The sequence below is a fragment of the Meleagris gallopavo genome, chromosome 1 (assembly GCF_905368555.1).
Source record: "Meleagris gallopavo chromosome 1, MGAL_WU_HG_1.1, whole genome shotgun sequence".
Lineage (NCBI taxonomy): Eukaryota > Metazoa > Chordata > Aves > Galliformes > Phasianidae > Meleagris > Meleagris gallopavo.
In genome coordinates, this window is record NC_139404.1 from 28,550,443 (window position 1) to 28,573,762 (window position 23,320).

The 23,320-nt window shown below is 36.4% G+C and overlaps 1 protein-coding gene across 1 annotated transcript in view; it reads left to right on the top strand.

The window, feature by feature from the left end:
• The window catches only part of CNTN1 (contactin 1), a 240,770-nt gene that overhangs the window by 197,415 nt on the left and 20,035 nt on the right, over positions 1-23,320 (top strand). The window contains exons 16-21 of the mRNA XM_085219578.1: positions 1,283-1,403; positions 5,284-5,442; positions 8,713-8,862; positions 12,318-12,388; positions 13,469-13,703; positions 17,283-17,386. Of these exons, the coding sequence (XP_085075704.1) occupies positions 1,283-1,403; positions 5,284-5,442; positions 8,713-8,862; positions 12,318-12,388; positions 13,469-13,703; positions 17,283-17,386 (840 nt within the window). The remainder of the gene's footprint in view (positions 1-1,282; positions 1,404-5,283; positions 5,443-8,712; positions 8,863-12,317; positions 12,389-13,468; positions 13,704-17,282; positions 17,387-23,320) is intronic.

Consider the following 23,320-nt stretch of genomic DNA (forward strand, 5'->3'; position numbering starts at 1 on the left):
GGTGACATCAATAGCAAGTGAGCTTTGGGGCTTAGATTAGACACCAGACTCTTACATGGCAAAGTGTGCTAACATGAATTCCCATTTTAACTGTACAGGTGTGCTTATATCACAGAAGAAGATAGACCAGTGCCTTTTATCTGCCTCTGAGGACAACTTTTAAAGGAAGGCCAAATATGCTAAATTTTATGTTCTCCCAGCACAGTATGTAGGAGACTACATTTCTTGTGTACTAGATGCCTACGTGTTGGCTGGGGCTCTTTTTGACATAGGCTAAAATTGTGCATGGACGACATGCCAGCAATTAAGCGGTATACTCTTAGATACTGCCACAGCAGAAGAGGCATTTTGTAATGAATGGAGTGCCTGTAGGAACTTGAGAGGTCCAAAGAGGAGTGAGTTTCTTTATTAACAGTTACTGCTCGTTGTCAGATCTTTGTGTTTGTTTATTGATTGCCAGTTTAAAGCAAATGGCCTTTGAGTGGGAAATCATGAATCTGAAATGAGATATTGTTAGCCTTGCATTGGTGAAGTGTGGGGAAAGGATTAGGGTCTGTGATGATGATGACAGTGATGATGATGATGAGTCTGTGAGCCTTCTGAATGGAAGATTGCTTCCATGGAGTTTCTGATGTTCTCTGTAGCGGCTGGCCCTTACTCACCCCAGGTGGAGCAAGTCCAGTAGCCAGGGCCAGGCCCAGCCCAAGAGCAGAACAAGTCTACAGAGAGAATGCCAGGCCAAGGATAGGTGGGGATGGCAGCTGGTCTCTCAGGGATGGCTATGTCAGACCACAGTGAGGTGGGAGCTGTAGCCAGGCTTAGATTGTAATCTGCCTGTGCTATAAATCTTCATGCAGTTTTAGGTCTGTAAAAGAACGGCCAAACAGCATTCTGGTCTGTTAACAGGTCTCCATGAAACTGTTATCGTACAAACATGCATAATTAGGAAATCATTATATAGATGAATTGTCTGATTGCTGTTTATGAAAAAAAAGGCTTAAAATAGTAGAAAATGAACAATGCTAGCTTGTGAAGAAATATCTACTCTCTTGCATCATGTTTTTTTCCATACATGGTAAAAAGCAAGCATGTCTTCAAGAAACACAGGACATTTACAGCAGTTGTCTCATGAATCAAAAATACCTTTGAGAGTGATCTCAAAATAAGCACTTTTTGGAAATAGCAACTACTGTATATCTGTATATCAATTGGGAGGTATGTGTAGATGGGTGTCAGTAATGCAGGGATGTTTACTAGCTTCATTAAATACTCTTTTTAACAGATTAAATCCAATGGTGAGCTGCTCATTAAAAATGTTCAGCTGCGGCATGCTGGAAGATACACATGCACTGCCCAGACAATTGTTGACAATTCTTCAGCTTCAGCTGACCTTGTCGTAAGAGGTAAGGTTCTCTGTGTAAAAGAGAAATGTTGCTGTTTTGTTTTGCTGTTTTTCATCTAGAAAAGTAGGGTGTTTCTGGTTGTTCAGAGTATTTTATTTCTCATTCAGAAATGACTCTAATTAAAATGAGAATTACATGAATATGTGAAGTCCCTGAGTTCTTATCAGGATACAGATCCTGTTCTGGAGGTTTAGATATCTAACTGTTTTCCTGAAAATCAATAAAGGTTTTTTTACTATACATACTTTCTTTCTGTTGAAGTACATTTTAAGTAGTTTTTGATTTGGTGTTTATTAAGTATCAGAGTTGGCTGTATCATTTCAATATACCTACTGTATAATAATTTAAAGAAGCCATTTCTATTTTCTTATTATGCTTTATTGATTATGTTATGCTATATTGATTAGTTTTGTATAACACTAGGCCTACATTTTTAAAGGATTACTAGTTTTCAAATGACAGAAATCATGACATTGAGGTTAAGATAATCACTCCATTGTTAAATCATTCTTCTCTCTGTAAGTTCTACTGCACTATGAAAACACTGCATACTCCTCTGGTTTGCATGCTACAAAGTACATTACAATTTGTGGTTTACAACAGCATGAGTTAGTTTGTGTCTTTGGGCATTTTACCATTTTATGCCTCCAGGAAAAATATATTCCAAAGTAGTAATGCTCTGTAATGCTGTCAATTCGAGGAATATATAACATTTACTTGGATCTATCATGTTGTACATTCCAGTTGTATTATATATCTGTCTAATAATTGAAGTGTAACTTGTGTCTTAATTCTGTTTCTGTCATCTGCTGAGGTTGCGGACTTATTATTTTTCACTCAGTGGTAACAGCCAGTGAAATGCCATCAGTTTCGGATGAAATGTCAAAGCAAATTTGATATAGGTGAAATTTCAGAATTAATTTCAGAGAACTGTGAAGAAAGAGAAGGGTTTGGTTTTGTGCCTTAGTATTATGTAAGCAATTCCTTTTACAAAATAAAATGTGAATTAAACTGCCTTCTGGTTCTCTCAATGTAGTAATTATATATAGAATCATAACTGTTAGTATAGTTTTGGAAGGTATCAGCATTCATTTTATGCTTAATGTTCAGGTTTTAACATCATGATCGCAGTCCTACTTAGTGCTAAGCACTTTTCACTGCTGTTTTTGTCAGTGGAAGACTTTACAAGTTTGTATTTTTTATGATATATTACAGAAGAGACATTATAATTTCACTGTATTGATACTAAGAGGCAAGAGCAAAATCTGGTTCCAGAGCACCTCCTCAATGAAACAGTATTTGATGAAACAGTGAACTATAGGCACTGTTCATGCAAGCAAATGAAGATATTTTGTCTTTCCACAAGACAGTGGAACTGTTCATATGATCTGTTCTTCGTGACATTAAAGCATTAAAATTTGAGTTGGGTTCAGGAGAACTGATAGTAGTAGTGTGTAGAAGACCACTCTGTGAGACCTTATGAGTATACCAACAGGGCTTACTGGCCGTGATCTATTTCATCCAGAACACCCATCTATGTATACTGTACAAGGACCCAGGTGCACAGTTTAAGCTCAGTCCTGGCCTGGCTTTCAGTCCTGGCTACATTACAGATGTGCTGACTCCAGCTCTGTCTTGACCCTGCCTCCTGAATGGACCTCTGATCTGTGCTTTGGGTACCTTCTCTCCTGGATGGACCTCTTGGCTGTATGCTGCAGCTTGTCACCTGGGTGCACCTGATGCATTTTGCCTGTGGTGCCCAGGACTACCTTAACCACCACCTAGCTCTGCCCGCTGCATTCTGATCCTACAGGGCTGTATTCCTCACTGAAGGCACAGCCTACCCAGTGGTTACACTTATGTCGTGGCTTAGCTTTCCTGAGGGAGCAGTTGGCCCTTGGTGCTTCCAAGCAAAGGCTGTTTTCAGAAACTTTGACAGTGAGATGAGAAGCTGTAAGAAATCTTTTTCAAAGAAGGCAGGAAAAAAAGAGAACTGATGAACCTTTCCATACTTTTCTTTGTTTCAATTCATTTAACTTGATTACTTTTCCTCAGTTGTATAGGGAAAGTAAAGAGCTCAAGAGCTGAAGATACACTTGGCACACTTCGTGTTTAGATGTGATGTAGAAATTCCATTCCATTCTTATTGTTGTTTTTGTTCCTGTTTTCTGTGGTTTCCCTGTACATGCTGCAGATAAATTTGTCCTGTTATTTCTTGTTATTTTGTTTGTTTGTTTTTTAATATGCTCTGAGACTTGTTCAGATTATTAAGTAATTACCTGAGTCATGTTGGCATGTTGTTATCTCTGGAAGTGGAATCTGAAACAACTTCTCAGTAGTTCTCATACATAGTTTCTGTTTTTCCACAATTGGCATATCATATAAATGTGTATCATATAAAACATATAACAAAACTAGGACAGTCTATAAGACAAGAATAATATAAAAATATCTGTGTAGACCATGTTTGTAAATAGCTGCTCAGCTTCAAGCTAAAGAATTACTGTTAAGTTTTTGGATTTCAAACACTCGTATATTTGTGGGCCTACATCACTCACTTGCTTCATAGTGTTCTAGTTTATGTAATAAAAATCACATGGTTTGCACATTTTAACCTCCCTTCGAAGCACAGTCTACAGTTACACTGAAAAAATAATGCACACAAAGTGGTGGCATGACAGGAGTAGTAATAAAAAAATAGAGATGTTCAAAATGCATATAGATAAATGCAGCCATTCATTACAGTTGTTTTTGTTCAGAAATAAACCAGATACGATTTGATGAAGGGATATAATACCATTTATTAGACTCAGTGATATACCCGGAAAAAACAGGGAAGTTTTGGGGAACAGAATTGTACCTTATCAGATCTAAAGTACAGTTGACTAACTTAATGCCAAATATGGATTGAGAATTACTTCTGTGTTATAACATGACTGTTTTGATAGATTACTTTGAGCAAAAATTGTATGTGATACATAAAACTCACCAGGATAGGACTGTGAACTTGTTTAGAGAAAGTAGTTTTTTTCTGAAAGCGTTTAGCTGCATGTTGGGAAGATAGTAGTATTCCATGAAACATAGTATCATAGAATCATTTGAGTTAGAAGTGACCGTTAAAGATCATCTAGTTCAACCCCCCTGCAATGAATAGGGACATCTACAGCCAGATGAGTTTGCTCAGAGTCTGGTCCAACCTCGCCTTAAATGTCTCTAGGAACAGAGCTTTCACCACCTCTCTGTTCCTGTTCTTCACTACCCTTATCATAAAAACACTTTCTTTCTTATAAACAATCCTTATCTCCCTTCTTTTAGTTTGGAGACATTTCCGCTTGTCCCATCAGAACAGACCCTGGTAAAAGGTTTTATCACCACTGTACTTTGTTCATTAATATTCAGTACTGCTAAGAATTCTGAAATTCATCTTTGCAAGTATCAACCCTTTGAGGAAAAATAAATCATTATTTTCAAGATATTTACTAAAAAAAGGCAGTTTTGTGAAAATATTTTCCCTTTTTGACAGCTTAGTACTTCTGTCTTTGTTGGTGGCCTTTATGTTTTTTTTCTGGTGCTCGGGGTTTTGGTTTTTTTTTTTTGTTTGTTTGTTTTACATGTGTAGTTTTAAATACTTAGCTTGGTTCATGTGTAGTGAATTCCACACCTTGTCATGGCATGGAGTTCGAGATTCTTGTTGTGGGAAGGTTTTGGGAGGGCTTTAGAGAAACAGTGACTACTTCTGCTTTTGCCCAATTTATCTTAGCCCTAACAAAATTAACCCAGATTTGGGTTAAGATGAGGGCCAAGACAGATATGAGGATGTCTATAGACATATAGTATTGCATAATTAATCTGTAATTATTTACTTTTTTTTTTTCCTCAGGTCCTCCAGGCCCTCCAGGAGGTATAAGAATTGAAGAAATTAGAGACACTGCTGTAGCACTTACCTGGAGTCGTGGAACAGACAATCATAGCCCTATTTCTAAATATACTATCCAGTCAAAAACTTTCCTATCTGAAGAGTGGAAAGATGCCAAAACAGGTAAGAAGAATGCCAGAAACAATAAAATCAATAGGTTATAACGTTTTTGATTGTTAAGAAGCTTGGTTAATTGGAAAATGGTCACAATAAAAAGTAACCAGGCATACTGGTAATGTCTGCTTCAAAGGTTGGGACCAGGCACTGTCCTGTCAGTGTGTTGTCAGTATCTTTGTTCCCAGCATTAGGAGAGCCTGAAGTGAATACCAAAATATACAAAAAAGAACAGGCAACGTTTTTTTCTTTTTTTTTTTCTCTTTTCTTGTTGCTTCTGTAATTGCAAAACAACATTACAGGTTAATTTGGATGATAAATGAATGTCTTAATTTCTGTATTTTTTATGCAGAAAATTGGTTGAAATTGCCTACTTTTTCTGCGAAGAGACCAGTTGCTATTTGCATCAAAAACAGCACTCCGAGAGAAAACATAGCTAAGATTATCCTTCTAACCACTGGATGTCATCAGTGTGCCACATAATTGTAGTTGAGGAGACACCTATCTGAATACAGGCATGCTGACTCAGAGTATTTCCTTATAAAATTTAACATAAATACATAAATTGTAACAAAACATTTAAAATACTTTTATATTCGAATGCTTTATGATGGATAGCGTTGTTACAATTTATTCTCAATTGTCCTACCAATATAATTCATTAGGCCACTGTAATAAATTGTAACTTTAGCTCTTTTAGGGTATAGGAATTAGGGTATCACCTACTCAGGATTTCTTAATATTAAAAATATTGATAATTTCAGTTATTTTCTTCCAGCTAGGCGATCCTTTTAAATTACAGAGATAGATATCTTAGAAATAAACATTGATGTGTTTGCCTCAAAAGATCTGTTACCCTAGCGGAAATCTTTTAGAATACAAAGTTAAAACTACTAGACCTGCAATCTGAAATCATATATCTCTTCTAAAACATAAGGAATATGTAACACTATTGTATATAATTACCTCCAACAACCAGCTAAGGTATGACTAACATATGGTTGAGTAGCTTGGAAAATAGAACTTGGAGGTCCCTCCTTAACTCTAGTACCTTGTTTAACTCTTTCATTAGAACAAATTTCTTTGAAATTTTAAAATGAATGTAAGAATTGGAAATGTTCAAATAATTGATTAATTGCTTATTTTGGTGAATATACAGAGGACCCATTTAGATCAGGCTCCCTTTTTTTCACTTCAAATTGTATTCTATTTCCAGCTGATAGTTTTCTTTTCAATAAAAGATATGTACCTGGGGAGAAGCCAGGTTGTAGGAAGATTTAAGAAGAATTTATGAAGAGGGGATGACATCTCTGATATTGTCACATTTTGTGCTGCATGTTACTAGAACTCGAAATATTTGTGTAGGACATCCAAGTTCAGGATTCAGACCTTCACTCTCTCCAGTTCAGAGCACACACTTGAACTCACTTTTCATGAAGATTTTTTATTTGCAGTGTTATTGGCATGATGAGATGAACTTCTCTGCATCTCTGAAGTTCTTTGTATGATTAGTGAAATAATTGTTGAGACATACAGTCAGACTTTGAGTTCTTATAACATGTTGAGTGGGACTCACATCTTTGAGCAGAGAAAAACCTGGTTTCTTAAATTCCTTTTTTAAGAAGCTAGCAGGAAAGATAGAAATGTTTCATTTCTGAAGAGCTTAAATGGACTATTGCAGTGTTTCCAAATTCATTGCTTTTCTTTAGAACCACACTTTTGATGAGCTGAAATCACCATAGTAACCATTGCGGACACCACTGCCAGTATTAGTTAACTCCTGGGCTCCTCCCAGTTTAGCTCAGTGCTCACTTTCGTAAGAAAGAGACACAATTATCAGTCCAAATGGATCTCTCATCAATATTTAGGCTGTCATTTAATGCTGTCAACTTTCAGTGTGTGAAACAAAGAATATACTTTGGCATTGTACTTTGGAAATCTTGTTGTTATTATTATTGTTACAACCATTATTTGCAAGCCAAGTAATTCATCTCAGGTTTCATAATACCAAGTGAATTTGTTTGGTTGGTATTTTTTTTTGAAAGAAGTGTGTTCTGCTTGACAGCATGGAAATATGTGTGGATAGGTCATGTAAAAAGTTGTTTACATTTATGTTGCTTATTCAGGTTGAGGAGATCAGAGTATTTTGGAAGGATTAATTCTCATAGTATTGAGTTTTCATTGTTATTTTGGGAATTTGTGGCACAGCGAGATTAAATGGAGGGATTGAAAGCAGCATAGAAGAAAGTAATTATTATGGCTTGGATGCCATAGGAGGTTTGCAATGGCTCTATTGTCTGGACAGAAAAGTAATTTCAGTAATGATGAGGAAGGCGATTGACAGATGGAAAGAAATAGAAAGTGTTTTCCTTTCTCCTTCAGAGCCATGCTTTGGAGTGAAAAATTTGATGATCATTTGGTAGTGGAAAGCTGTGTCACTATGCAGTACTATCCAATGCTTACACTGTTGTTCATGTTTTTGTGGTTGGTTGGTTTTTTTTTTTGGCAGCCATTGCACTCATATTTTAATTCCAAGCCTGCCACTTTCCCAGTGCAGAACGTGTCATTTCTCATCTCCCTCTGAACCTAAGATTTTAGTTTGACAAACATCTCTTGGCCCATGCAAGAAATGAAAATCCTCTGTCTTTCTATAGCTGTAGAGTGTTGACTATCCATGAGTTATACACACAGTGTCATGAGTTGGATAAAGTACATCTTTTTCCACAGGACTTATATAAGAACACTTGTCCTCCTTGAATCAGAACCACATCACAGGTTGTAACATGCTCACATGTAAGGTGCACCAAAATATGATCACATTTTATAAACTACTCTTTCTCAATTGATCAGTCCCAAAATTTACACCTGCCTAGCTATTGCATACATCATGAATTTTTATTGTATTGTTTTTGCTTTACACATTTCTCCTTGTATTTTTCTGCAGGTAAAATGAAATTCCGCAACTCCAATATATGTAACTAATAAGGATAACTACATAATTAAATGTACTTCTTTTGCTAGTTCACAACCAGTTAAAACTTAAAATTATATAAGGGTTTATCTAAGAATCTAAGATAATGTTATAACTTCCAAATTCCCAGCCATTGCCAGGGATACTCCTTGTAAAGTATGGTATCCCTTTTGTATAATATAGTGCTCCTTCAGCTGGCTATATGCAGTTGTAGACTAGTGGCAAGTTCTGTGGATTTAAAAGCGTCTTTGTTGACAGACCTCATTGTAAAAATGGTATTTTCTAAAACAACTTCTGATCTCTTTTAGAGCCATCAGATATTGAAGGAAACATGGAATCTGCTAGAGTGATTGATTTAATTCCATGGATGGAATATGAGTTCCGGATAATAGCAACAAACACTTTGGGAACAGGGGAACCGAGTATGCCATCACAGAGAATCAGAACTGAAGGAGCTCGTATGTAAACAAAAATGTCATTTTTTAAATGTCCTTTTTATTTTCATATTTTTATTAATTGTGTTTTGTCTTTTTTTTAAAAAAAGGATTTTATAAGAAGCAAATTCAGAAAATTTAGTCACTAACTACTGTAGATTTTAATAGACTGTCTAGATATCTTAAAATTAAAGCAGGCAGAAAGGAAACGCTGTGATAAAACCAGCAAATTTGTCTCCATTCTTGAAATAGGCATACTGTATCTTTCAGAGATTCCCTCTACTTCTGTGATTGAGATTGGGTAAATACATGCACTTGTTTGACATTGAGATTCATGGCTTAGTAGAAAAGAAAACAGATGCATGTTTTTGACAAGAAAAAAGTCCTTTTCCTGTTTGGTTTATTTTTAAATAAAAGATGCATGACAAGATGTTTGTCTTAGCATATAATGCTATTTATCTGTCAGGTTTGGTCTTGCGTCTTCTTATTCCGCATGAGAGATGTGACATTATTCGACATAGCAAATGCCCGTAGCAGTCTAATTGCTCTGTGTTAAAATTATTAAACTATTTAAGGATACCCTCCATTCATTAAAATGGATTCTTGAGAACGAGGAATTATATGTTATTATTCAAGATAATACATTCTGTTTGAACTGTACAAAGGAGATAACAGCAGTGCTTTAGGAAGTGATGTATCACTTCAAAATGGCTTTATCCAACAAAGCCTGTGTACCAGTATATCCTCCTCAATGCATATTAGCACCCGTGTGCAACCTTGAGATATTTATGATTTTTAAAAAGCCTTTGTCCCATAGCTTGTGATTACAAAATAAAAATGCAAAACCAAAATTAAAAAATTAAGTTTTTCAATTAGAGCAGATAGGTCATTGCTGTCATTAGATAGCACTTTAAAATGCATTTGCATTGCAAATTTGAAAGCATTTGTTTATAAGGTCCATTTAAAAACTGTGTTGCTTAGGGACAAAGAAAATACAGATTAGTTAAATTAGGGAAAGTATATGTGCACAGAATTTTAACACTCAAAGTAGAAGAAAATCACTTCATAAAAAAATTGACTAGTAGTATTGTATATTTTCTAACTCAAAAGCTGTATTTGAACACAGCCCAAGGGTCTGAATGAGGAATCTGGCCATGCTCGTAATTCTGGGTGCACAACAGCCATTTTTTAAATTTCAGGAAAGAGGCAGAAAAATTAGGGACTGGCACAGGTCTCAGAAGGAACACTTGCAGGTGGTGACCATGGTAGTGCCCCGCAGCGTGCCACGTTCACATTCATGAAGTTTGTTTTAGCCTCTTTATACACCCCTCACGATTGCAAATGCTCCACTATTTTAGCAGGGTGTAGTGGTTTGCAAAATGCAATCTGTTAGTCTGTCGTCCAATTTGCCATATACAGCATTATTGTCATCTTTGGTGGATGTTGATAGACATCTGTGGTGAAACAAAGCAAAACTTCAGTGTATTATCTTAAGAATCAGTGAAGACTTCTTGCAATGCTACAAGAGCTCATAAGTCAGTAACTATTTGCTGATAAACTTGTATGCCCAAGAACATTTTCTTGCAGAAGCTAGAATTTTTATAAGCAGCAACAATAGCATTTGGGATGCATTATCACCCTCCAGGGTGCTACAGAACAGAACTGTGTGTGCGTTTTCATCTTAAAATGCGGAAATTAAGTATTTTGTTGCCTAAACAGCCCATTTCTACACATTGCCATTATTTTTAACATTTGTTCTGTGTTAAACAGCAACAAACGGTGCTGCATCTGTGAAACAGCAGCAAAATGCTGCATCTCTGTTGTACTGTTTGTGACAGATAATGTTCATTCAACTCGAATGTTATCAATGTCTTTTTCAGTTCTGATGTCTCTCTTCTTGTGGATAACTTTAATTTCAATAACATTTTAATTAGCATGCAAAGATTTTGTGCTATGGAAGAGAGACCTTTTAATAAAATCTGCATTCTTCATCAATAACACCCATATTTTACAGTGACTTCTTGAAACTCAGTTGATCAAAGGCTGATGATTCTATTTTAGCTTCAGTTTATGATTAGCCTCATTCTCCACTGATTTTTTTTTTTCTGGAAGGCCAGAAGTAAATAACATAAACTGTGCATCATATGAAGGTTCCAATTTCAAATTTATTTTTACATTTTTTTTCCCTTCTAAATACATTAATTCTTTTCTGCTTTCCTGTTTATTCCCAAGCGATCCTGATAGTAGACCTCAGCAAACATTTTATTTAAATAGAGGGAGACCACTCAGGAACTATCCTCTTTCTCTCCTGTGATCTTTACTGATTTGTAGGAGAAAATGTCTGATAATGTAAGAATATTTTAACACAAAGAATGTGTCCATGTCATTAGAGCATGTAGTTAATACATGATCACCTGAGGCTCATTTAATGCACAATATGTGCATTAGCCATCATTTGCTGTTTCCAGCAGTACTTTGCATCTCCTTCTTATTGAGAGACTGCAAGTAAATACAGAACCACGACAGACAATAGCAATGAAATCATCATATTTAGTGCAAATATGTCATGAATTAATTAGACAGCTCTTGCTGGGTGTTTTCTGTATACGATTATAGAGAAAAATTTTGGAGAAATGTCTGTACTGGATTCCAGAGAGAAAACAGTTTTCAGCTGTTCATGGTAGTTAAGAAAATATAGGTACAGACATATATAGGTATAGACAGAGTCTTATGGAAATATAAATATACGGAGTTTGACAGAAATTAAATATAGGAATGACTTCTAATAAACCCTTGAGGCTGTCTTTCTTACCTTACCACTCAACTGTGCACCAGTGAGAGATTAGCAGATTTTATTGCATCACATAGAACAGTATGAAATGCAGTTACTAAATTACTTAAGGCCAGCTTTGGTTCTGAGTATCTACCCATGCCGATCAAGAAGACATCTGCCATTCATCTGAACTAGAATAGGACTAAGAAGGAGGTGCTTCAAACATGTACTCCTGGGATTGATGTAACACATTGTGAGTAAATCTATTGAAATAGTAAATCCATTCAATAGGAACTAATCACAATCTGTTAACATAAATACATGTTTATTCCCTGAGTACTTGAGCCCTTGGAATATCAGTATCTGAGGAAGCATAAGAACCATATGCTGTCTTTCTGTTGAGGCCTATGAGTAGTGTTCCACTTCTGAATATTAAATTAAGTACTTGTAGAGAGTATGGTTAAAAAGAAGAACTATTGATTGCTAACTATGGTTTGAACTGGCATGTTTCCTGTAGCAGTAGCTATACTTTAGTTTTGGCAAGACCACAGACTGACAGCTATTACAGACTATCATTATTTTAATTTTGTGGCCCACATGTGCTCATTGGACTTACTGGTAAAAAGAAAAGAAAATCATGCTGTTGCTTTCTTTTTACTGACTGCATACTCTGTAGTTAATTTTCTTGTCTCTTTTGTTTTTCTAGCTCCTAATGTGGCTCCTTCTGATGTTGGGGGAGGAGGTGGAAGCAATCGAGAGCTGACAATAACATGGATGGTAGGTATTGTACCGAGATGAAAGCAAGCGTATACTTCCATGGGTCTGATCTTCTTGGTCCTGAGATGCATGGAAAGTCTGTACTGTTCCAAATCTGCTACCACAAAAGAAGATATTTCATCTCTGGGATTTACAGGATGTGAAGAAGTAATGCAGGAATTCTGTTTTGAAAGGATGTTTTTGGTCAGCCTTCAGATGAGCTACTGACATTATTTTGGTTGCACTACACGTGCTGATAGTTTTGGCTAAGGCTCCATGGACAGAGGAGGAATCACTGAGTGTAGAGCTTTGGTAAATGAAGCAAAAATTTTTATAGCAGATAGTTTTCTGTAATTTTATATTTTTCAGTATTCCTGGTTATAGGGCATCAATTGCAGTTTCAAGAAATATCTTTAGATAGATACCTTTAATGTTCATGCTGAAAGTGGAAGTCATTTTCATTTAAACTTTTGCCAGATAGTAGCTAGGTGAGTAGGTAGCCTAAACCAACTAACTGGACCCTCTCATCAATGAAAAGAGATAGGATTAATCATTCTTTGAATATGTCCATCTCTCTTAATCAGTTGCGCAGACAGGATTCCTTGATCACTAGCTTTACATAAATGAATATAATTTAAACTAGACACTTCCATTTTCTCTGTGTGTATTGCAGAAATAATCTCTGCATATGTACATATACCCAGAGATTTGCATAGTGCATCTGTTTCATATCCTCCTTTGCTTATTGCTTAAGAAAGAGTTTTTTTCCTAAGTCAAGCTGACAACAGTTGTGATACACAGTTATTTTTGGTTTCTTTCTGTAGGCAATAGCTTGATGTGTCTTGCAGTGAGTTTTGAGGAGGAATAAGACCTTAAAATGTACTAGCAGCAGGGTGCTACTACAGATCTGCATAATGAAGGTGGTGCTTTTTTTTCAAGAGGGTGGGAGCAAACAGTAGAAGCAAATCAGATGAAAATTGAACTTTAGATCACTATTTTTTCAGAATACACAATGATACTTTTCATATAATTTACTTTTCTTCAGTGATCTATTTGTTTGACCAGCTGCAAAAATCAGTGTTTTGTCTTTTGCCTTTTTAGCCTTTGTCAAGAGAATACCACTATGGCAATAACTTTGGTTACATAGTGGCTTTCAAGCCATTTGGTGAAAAAGAATGGAGAAGAGTTACAGTTACTAATCCTGAAATTGGCCGTTATGTCCACAAGGATGAATCAATGCCTCCTTCCACCCAGTACCAAGTAAAAGTGAAAGCCTTTAACAACAAAGGAGATGGACCATTCAGTCTCACTGCTGTCATTTATTCAGCACAAGACGGTGAGTACTAATTTTTCCAGATGATGTTTACAGTGTGGATTCAAATCAGCATGACATTAGGGAGAACCAGGTCCCTAATTAATATAGCAACTGTCCTTCAGCAAGGAGAATGTATTTTGCTCACAAACAATTGCTGTTCACAGTTAATAACATTGGACTCTACTTTCTAAGTGCTGGAGATTACTTGGTTATACTTGCAGTCTTAATGAGCAATCTGCAGAAGTGTTCAAGATTTTTCATACTTTTAAAAGATTTAATAATTAAATTGATATATATATTATCTCCACATTTATTATCTAAAAAATTTTCATAATTATCCCACAGTTCTGCCAGTGTGATCTTAATACATGTGATTGACACGTGTATTGGTTTTTTTATTCTTAACAGACCACACTGAAGTCTGTTGTTCTAGTATGCAGCCCAAAAATTGTGAAGTAATGATAGTTCAGTTCTATTTAGTTACATTGTGAGCATGTTTAGAGTCTAATATAAGTCAGCTTTGTCACATTCTTTATTATTGTTTGGATGTTAGAGATACCAATTGAATAATTTAATGAAAACCTGGCATTTCACTAAAATCATTTTCTTAATTCTTGCTGGAATTATTTCACATGCTGTGATTGCTATGGTTGAAGTTTAAATGACATTTTCAAAATTAACAGAGGAGGATAAGCACCAGAAGTTTACCTTAAATCAGAAGAAATATATACAATATCCTAATTGCAACATAATTACTCAAGCCTGTTTTTAGAAAAGTATAGTTTATTAATTTCTGCCAAAACCCAAAGAATTGCTCATTTTTTTTTCTTTCTGTAGAACAGAATCTCTTTCACAAAGTCAGCAGATCTAGATGAAAGAGCCAAGAGGAGGGCTATGATAACAAGGCCACATTCTCACACTTCCAACTCTATTCTTTGTTCTGTGTACTTCATGGGAGATTTATGTTCATGATTCCCATCAGCACTAATGGGAACTTTGCACACAAATCGCCCACACACAAAGAAAAGATAAAGTAGTCCTTTTTGTTTCATATGATAATTCAGGATTCAAGCTAGCAACACTCAGCTATCTGAAGAGATTAATATTAATCTTTAAAACAAAACAAAACAAAAAAACTTCGGATATCGTCTTCAACAGCAGCAAATTATGATTGTTTTTGCAATTGTCTAAATAAGTTAATAAATTGCTATGGTATAATAAAAGCCATAACTGCCAAATAATGTTTCAGTATCCATCCTTTCTCAAAGGCCTTATCGACAGCAGACGGATAAGCTCACATGTATTTATGTTAGGATTACACTAACCGTGTCAGGGATGGGGATGTGTTTGTATAGCTCTCTAAGTTCAGAGACATGGCAGAGTCTAGTAGCTCCAAAAGGTGGAAGAAAAGCAAATGTGCAGCAGTGCCAGCTTCCAGATAAATAAATCATTTTGGTGGTTGCTGGTGTTCTAGCATAGATTTTAGCAAAGTTCAGACACTTTATTGGTAGAAACACTTGTGAACAAGTGATGCCAGATATAGGGAGCAAATGTAGTAGAAGCTCAGTAAACCTACTTCTTTTCATAGATTTCAAACACAAGAAGCACAAAAAATGTCAGATTTGTGCTGCTGTAAACGTTACCAGTACTGCTAACAGCTGCTGTGCAAAACTGTGACTTGACTACTGAACATACCAAACACAGGAACTGCAGAACAAGTTAGAAGGAATTTTCCAGCAGATGTAAAGAAAGTTAATCCAAAAAGCATTCTGTTCTTGCCTCTGAAATTGTACAAAGTCCCCTTGCTGCCTTCCATCCTTAACTTTATAAAGTTACATCTAGAAGATAATTGTGCAATGACAGCTCTTTTTTAGTGACAAGGATTTACTGGAAGCACATTTGATTGTTATTGTTTTTTTTTTTAATTGATGGAATTACGGAATTAAAGGTCTGGAGAAAAGCAGCTGATGTCATCTTTCTGGTTCAGGAAAGCCTGCAAACATTTACAGAACATAGATGCCAAATAGGGATGTAAATGTCAAGCTCATAAATAATCATGAGCAGATGAAATACTATTTAGAATATTGTATCAGCAAAATTCCTTTTAGTTGGAAATTTTCAATATGAAACATTCTGGGAAATTCTGTGATTAATATGATGAAGATTCTGACACTGATTTGGAACTGGATTGGATGATCACATTTATTCCATCTGTACTTCTGTGCCTCTGAATCAGCAAGTGATTTTACTATCAGAAATCACAGCTTCTCAAAGTCAGCAGAGGGATTTTAAAGTATACGCTCATACAATATTCCATACTAATATTTACAAGCATACATACACACACATACATACATACATATACACAGCGACAGTATTTCTGTTAAGCTGTATATTTGGTAACATATCTATGTGTGTCTACTTATAATTGTGGGCATCTTTATTAAAGTTTGTTACTGGAGAACTTCCGCTTTCCCACATGTTTTAAGCCAAGTTCCATATCTGACAGCTCCATGTCATACCTTCCATTGCTAGTAGAGAGTAATGACTGCTAGCAGTGAGTGCACAGGCCTCTTGCTTATCTAAATGCCTGTCATAGTGAAAACAATTTTGCAATAATGCATCATTTTTTCAATTATACATTTACATTATTAACAGCCACTGAAAGACAATTACAAAAGGTAACTTTGCATATAAGATTATTTTGTTACCTAGGATACCTTTCATATGAGATGTAGCTGATTTTTTTCTTAACAGTGGCTGTTTTGATGCATAGTTGACTTGATGCCCAGTTAGAAGATTAAGTATATTAAAGCTTTCCTCAGCTCGTGCTGCCATGCCTGTCTGTTGCAACTTGCTTCAAAAGATTCACAAAAGGGTGCTGTTCTTAGTTTGAAAAACTTTATCTTTTGTAAACATTGCTAAGCTTATGGCTTTTGAAGTTCCTTGCCTCATTTAAAATACAGGCAATGGTGAAATTAACAGCTTTTTGTAATTTACCTTCAGCCTTCTTAAATAAAAACCTTACATTATTATGGTCTGTATTCTAACTTGGCTGGTATCCAAACAAAACAAAACAAAATCAATTCTCAAACATACGCCTGATAAAAGGGTGCTCTCAGATTATTTCACACATATGTTTAAGTTTATATGTGCCACTACTCAGCTCTTTAATATCTGGTCTCATGAAAACTTTGTGTCATTATGACTAAGTGACATACATAGGAATAGTTGTGTGTAGATACCTTATGAAAAAAGAAAAAAAGAAAAAAAAGATGTACATGTTTTAATCTGTCAACTGCTGTCCAATTTAGTAAATGATCACTGGATGCTTCATTCAGTTCTTTGTCAAAGCCAGTTTTTAATTTACACAGATGGAATCTCTTAAAACATAAAAATACATAATCTGAGCCAAGTAAAGAATTGTTGCTTTGTTTTTGTTTTTTTTTTTAATAGTCCCTTCCCATATAGATCATCACTGAATTTAAAGTTTACACAAGTAAAAACAGATTGAAGACTAATACACGATGAGTCCCTGTAGATGAGTTTAACAGTAGCGCCAAATGAAGTTGGATATTTAACATGTGTTCTATCTTCCAGCTCCAACTGAGGTACCTACAGATGTGAGCGTGAAAGTTTTGTCATCTTCTGAAATTTCTGTTTCTTGGCATCATGTTACTGAGAAATCTGTGGAAGGGTATCAGGTGAGTTTAACTGCAACACTGCACGTTTTCTCATTAATTCAATTTCCATAGTTAAATGCAAGGGTAATTCCTATTGTAACATTCTAGCTCTTAAGGTTCACTTGTCTTAAGCTTGCTGTTCAGATTTCACATCCCGAGAAAGAGATTATTGTTGGTGCTCTGTACTTCCTTACTAAGATATTGGCAAGTCATCGTTATATCATGAAATAATGCTGTCTGTTTATGTTATGTAATCAAATGCGTATGTTTACCTTCTCAAAACATATTGAAATTAAATTTAAGGCGTAATTGTCAACAGAGACATGAAATTGTAAGTAACTCATGACCCATTTAAATTATCAGCAATTATTAATACAGTTCACCCACAAGTTCTTTATTAAGTGGAACATGGTGAAATACACATATAATCTTGTAGAACATGTACAGTGCTATTGTGCAAGGCAATGTTTTGTTCGTGGTTTCTATTCCTCACATGAGAAAGAGCTTCAAGGTATGTTTTTCTGGTCCAAAAGTAAGTGGTAGTACTGGTAAAAATTGTTCATGTCCTTTTACAGAGATGATAACAGCCACAGGATGGTTGCAACTAGAAATGACCGTGTAGCTTTACATGTGGCAGGGAATTCTTACATCATCCATGCACAGCCAGATGAACTCAGCCAGCTTACTTTGGCTGCATTCCAGAAAAGGCACTAGATTGTTAGTGATTTGCTTTGATGTTTAAGTCATCAGCTGCTTGATGGTAGCTTCTGTGTTCCAAAATGAACTGAGGGTAACTTCATAGAATGTGTCTACGTGACTGAAATATATGAATAAATGTTCTTTTAAATACTAGTACTTGCTTCTATATTTCATTATATCGATTTATCTCTCCATGAGATACGTGTAATATTTTTGGGATATTGTAACAAGACACAGATCACAGTGGAGATCTCAGCAGGAACTAGCACAGTGTCCTATGTAAAAGGATTGAAGATTGTTGATTCTCCAGAATGCACACATAAAGTTATAAGCACAATTACAAGCTCAGGAAACTGAGATTTGAAATAAAGGCACTGACATCATCAACTGTAACTCTTAAAACAGCACATTGGTTTGGTGTTTCATATGAGTTTTGTGCAACTAGAATCTAATTGAAAAAAGTCATGGTCAAATATGAGAGTAGAGTGGAGAGTGTAGATCTGTGAGCTCAACTCTGCTAGCCATGTAGCAGAGTTGCACTTCCAAGTCGGGCTGTCTATGCAGAAAGTGAGCAAGAAGCCTTGGTGCTGGGAATAACCTGAACAGACGATGAGCAGGTGCACACCAGGGAACTTGTAGGGATGCAGAGATACCGGTGGCAAAGGGGGCTGGAAAGGTTGGGTTGCAGTAGTGATAGAGCACAGCAATTCATGTTTAAAAATGCAATGTGTGGTGGGGAAAGGACATATGGAGGGATATTGAGGATGACTAGTGGAAGAAGATGGTGGGAGAACATTCCCATAGGCATTTTAGGTCACATTTTTATTTTGCACTATTTTTACCTAAAGCCAACTAAGTTTCTGACAGGGAACATCAGGGGAAGAAGAGAGAATGATACAATCACCAAGGCTGGAAAAGATCTCCAAGATCATCCAGTCCAACCATCCACCTACCACCAATGTTTCCCCACTAAACCATGTCCCTTAGTACAGCATCTAAACTTTTATTGAACACATCCAGAGTCAGTGACTCCACCACCTCTCTGGGCAGCCTATTCCGTTGCCTGACCATCTTTTGGAGGATAAGTTTTTCCTAATCTTAATCTCCCCTGGTGCAACATGAGGCCATTCCCTCTTGTCCTTTCGCTAGTTATATGGGAGAAGAGGGCAACCACATCCTCCTTTCAGACAGTTATAGAGAGCAGTAAGATCTTCCTTGAGCCTCCTCTTCTCCAGACTAAACAATCCTAACTCTCTCAGCTGCTCCCCAAAAGACTTGTGCTCCAGACCCCTCACCAGCTTCATTGCCTTTCTCTGGATACACTCCAGGGCCTCGATATCTTTCTTGTAGCAAGGAGTCTAAAACTGAACACAGTACTCAAGGTGTGGCCTCACCAGAGCTGAAAATCACTTCCTGCTGGCCACCCTATTTCTGATAGAAGCCAGGATGCCATTGGCCTTCTTGGCCAACTGCGCACACTGCTGCCTCGTGTTTAGCCGAGCATTGGCCATCGCCTGCAAGTCCCTTTCTTCCACACAATCTTCCAGCTACTCTCCCCCAAGCCTGTAGCGTTGCCTGGGGTTGTTTCAGCCAAAATGCAGGACCCAGCACTTCGTCTTGTTGAACTTCGTCCCATTGGCCTCAGCCCAGCAATCCAACCTGTCCAGATCTTTCTGAAGGGCCTTGCTATTCCCAGGCAGGTTGACAGTCCCAGCCAGCTTGTTGTCATCTGCAAACCTACTGAAGGTGCACTCAGTGCCCTCATCCAGGTTATCAATAAAGATAGTGAACAGAACAGGCTCCAATACCGACCCCTAGGGAACACCAGCTGTATTTAAAGCCATTCACCACCACTCTCTGGGTCTGGCTGTCCAGCCAGTTCTTCACTCAGCAAAGAGTGTACCAGGCCACGGGCTGCCCAGCTTCTCCAGAATACTGTAGTAAACAGCATCGATGGCTTTGCTGAAGTCAAGGTAGACTAGATCAACAGCCTTTCCCTCATCCACCAGCCAGGTAGCTCAATCATAGAAGATCAGGTTGGTCCATAACCTTTCCAGGCATTGAGATGAGGCTGATGGGCCTGTGTTCGTTCATCAGAAAAAAATAAGATACAGGGAAAAGTCAATATTGCAGTGGAAAAGAAGCACAGAAGACTACTGGGATGGAAAGAGGATAACTGCAGTTCTGAAGAAAGGTGGAATACCCTGGCAATGGATGGAAAGTTCCGCTACACAGGAAACACATGTAAGGGATGTTGCCTTATTTTGTCAGCTGGAGCACGATGGTTCATCCACTGATTCCTAGCAAATTACTACAGTTTCACAAATCCAGCATGAATTGAATGCTTGAATATGTACAATAAGCAGTGGTATTAAAATTTTGAGTTTCTTCTCTTTTTTTTGTTCTTTCCCTAAAGTAATCTTCTAGTTATCATGACTGGGAAGAAAAGTTTGTATCTGATGCATTAATAAGCAGACAAATAGGCATAAGTTACTGCTGCATGGAGTTCAATAGCATGTTCATACTGAGATCTTTTTCTCTAGAACAATTATCAGCCTCGTTCTAGCAGAGAGGAGAGCAGCAAAGGGTAAGCCAGTAGGGGCGAAAAGAAAGTCCTATGCTCCTGAAGATCGGAATGCTATCCTCATCACTCCTGTAGGAGCTATTTGTACAAGGCAGAAAAATAGAAGGCTCTTCAAGCTGTAGACTATCTTTCTGAAGTTGCGATACAAGTTGTAGAGGAAAGGGCACGGATCTATAAAATGGGCACAGATTTATAAAATTAGAATGAAAATGTCTAGAAGGTTCTGTCTGTATATGCATAAAGAAATTTTCCAATGTTTATTTTGCAATTAGTGCTTAGCTGTAACACTTGTTGACAAAGTCCCTCATTCACCAAAACGTTTTTTCAGTTTCACATTGGTTTTTATTATTACCGGACAGTGCCATAACTGACCTAAATGCTAGAGTTTAAGAGGTGAGAGTATTCTGAGTTATGTATCTGGAGGTATTTCACATGTGACATGATGTTGTTCACACTAGGAGGAGTCAGATTTTCTTGACACTAATGCATACTGTCAGAATGACTACCATCGCAGTGATGAGTGTGAGCTGATACATATTGCCATTACAGTGGAGTGTCTTCAGCTCACACTTAAAGGAGAGATAAAGTAAGAAAACTATCTCCATCCATACAGAGAATTTAAGATTTGTGAGTTCTTGCAGTATACTGCTAAAAACCACAGCTCTTTGGTGCATGCAATACCACAGACACTATATGATTCCTTCTGTTTCTATGAAACAGATGTTTATTTTATTAAAAACATTTATCTCCATTCATTGCTATTGTTCCTCTCACTGAAATAAGTCATTAACATTTTGTTATTATGAATAGAATGTCTCTTTTCTGTCCCTCCTATGTAAAGCTTCCATGCTATGAAAGATGTTGTTTCATGACACTAACAAAAATCTTCAGATATATTTCAGTATATTAAAATTTGAATTAAAAGAGAGAAAAAGTAAGATAGTGGGTTTTTTCCCCTAATTTTGAACACAGGCAACTGTGCTAATTCATAATGGCAAAGGCATTCTCTTTCCACCAATCATTGTGTGAACCCTTTGTTGGTTTTGGCTTAATTCCTTCAACAGCCTCTGGAGTTGGAGTTAAATATTCTTCTCTGTCCTCTAAGGATCCATAGACTACCTTAGCAAGGTAAATGCAGAGCACTGGGAAAAAAATAGATTGATTGAGATTCATGTCCATGCTCTGAAATAAAAAAAAGAGAGCAAAGTGGAAAATATGGATTCTTGTAACAGTGGGGCACATCATTCTGGATACCACTTCTAGACAGGCAAGAGAGTGAAAGGGAAATTCCTAAGTATTTCAGAAGGCTCTTAAAGTGTTTAAATAATATGTGAGAAGAGAAATGTAGGAATAAAGAAGACAGTATACTTTCTCTTAGCTCTAAAGGGAGTTGTCTTATTTCAAATTTTACAAGAGTAGCTACAACGATCCAACTATAGAGATATGACTCACATTGTAGGAGCAGTTAAATCCACAACATTTCAGCCAAGAGCAACAGTATTTGGGATTTAGATTCAGTTTAGTTTTTAAATTATATTATTTTTACCTGAAATGTAATATGTTGTCAGTGTAATTTACATTTTCATTCATTGTTCTCACTTGTCTTGTTTGATGCTGTACATTACTTATTATATTATGCCTGTAATATTCCTGTAGTGTAAGTGAACAGTAAAAAAGTAGAAAATTTTGCAAGTCCAGGGTATTCAAAAGCTTCCAATATATGTCTAATGTTTAACAAAAGCTTCTCATATAAGGTGTTTGCCATCTCTACATGAAGCAGATAATTGGCAGTAGAACATGCTAAAAAATGAATGAATAAGTCTTCAGTGACTACTTGATATCTACAATAAAGCTGCTCTTAGGAGCAAATACATTTTTGACCATCAAATCAATTCTGATTTGAAGAGTGTAGTAAATGCCAGCTGAAATGTTAAGATCCCCTACCAATTTGAAGCTGTTCACAAAACAGAAGTTACCAGCATTCTGGAGAAGCTTGCGGAATTGATTGGGCATATTCATTCATTGCCCTCATTCATCTCAGGGCAAAGGCTGTCCACTCAGATATCCTTATGATGCTCCTACAGTTCTTGAAAAAACACTTTTTACTCAAGGGAAAAAAAAATTACATAATATGCGATAAGACATTTAAGTCTAAGGGTCAATAGAAGAAGAGCTGGTGAGCAAGTAGCTCATAGAAAAGTAGGTAAGAAATAGATATCAGTTCAGATCTCATTATTTTTGAAGCCAATCTTTTTTGATAGCGATTTCTAAATCTTTTCAATCATAAAAAGAAACAAAAAAATGTCATATTTGTGCATCTAAGACTATGTTCAAGAATGCCAAGGAGGTTGTATGGTTGTATATGTGTAATGAATTAAAGTAAAATGAACAATTTCATGAAAAAAAACTGACAGGTTTTCTCTGTACAGTTAATTGACTTTGTATTTTAAGATAGGTTTACACTGGTGCTTTCCCTCTATTTTAAGCACTTAAAGGTTCTTTCTCAACTACATTGACAAATGTCACATTGTACTATGGAATCACATTGAATTTAGCCAGAGAACTTCAGAAAATGTTTATGTACGCACCCAAGATGACTGAATTTTTCTCATTTCTCTAGAGAGAAGTACAAAGAGAATAGATTTATTAGAGAGTTTACACACAGTATTGTG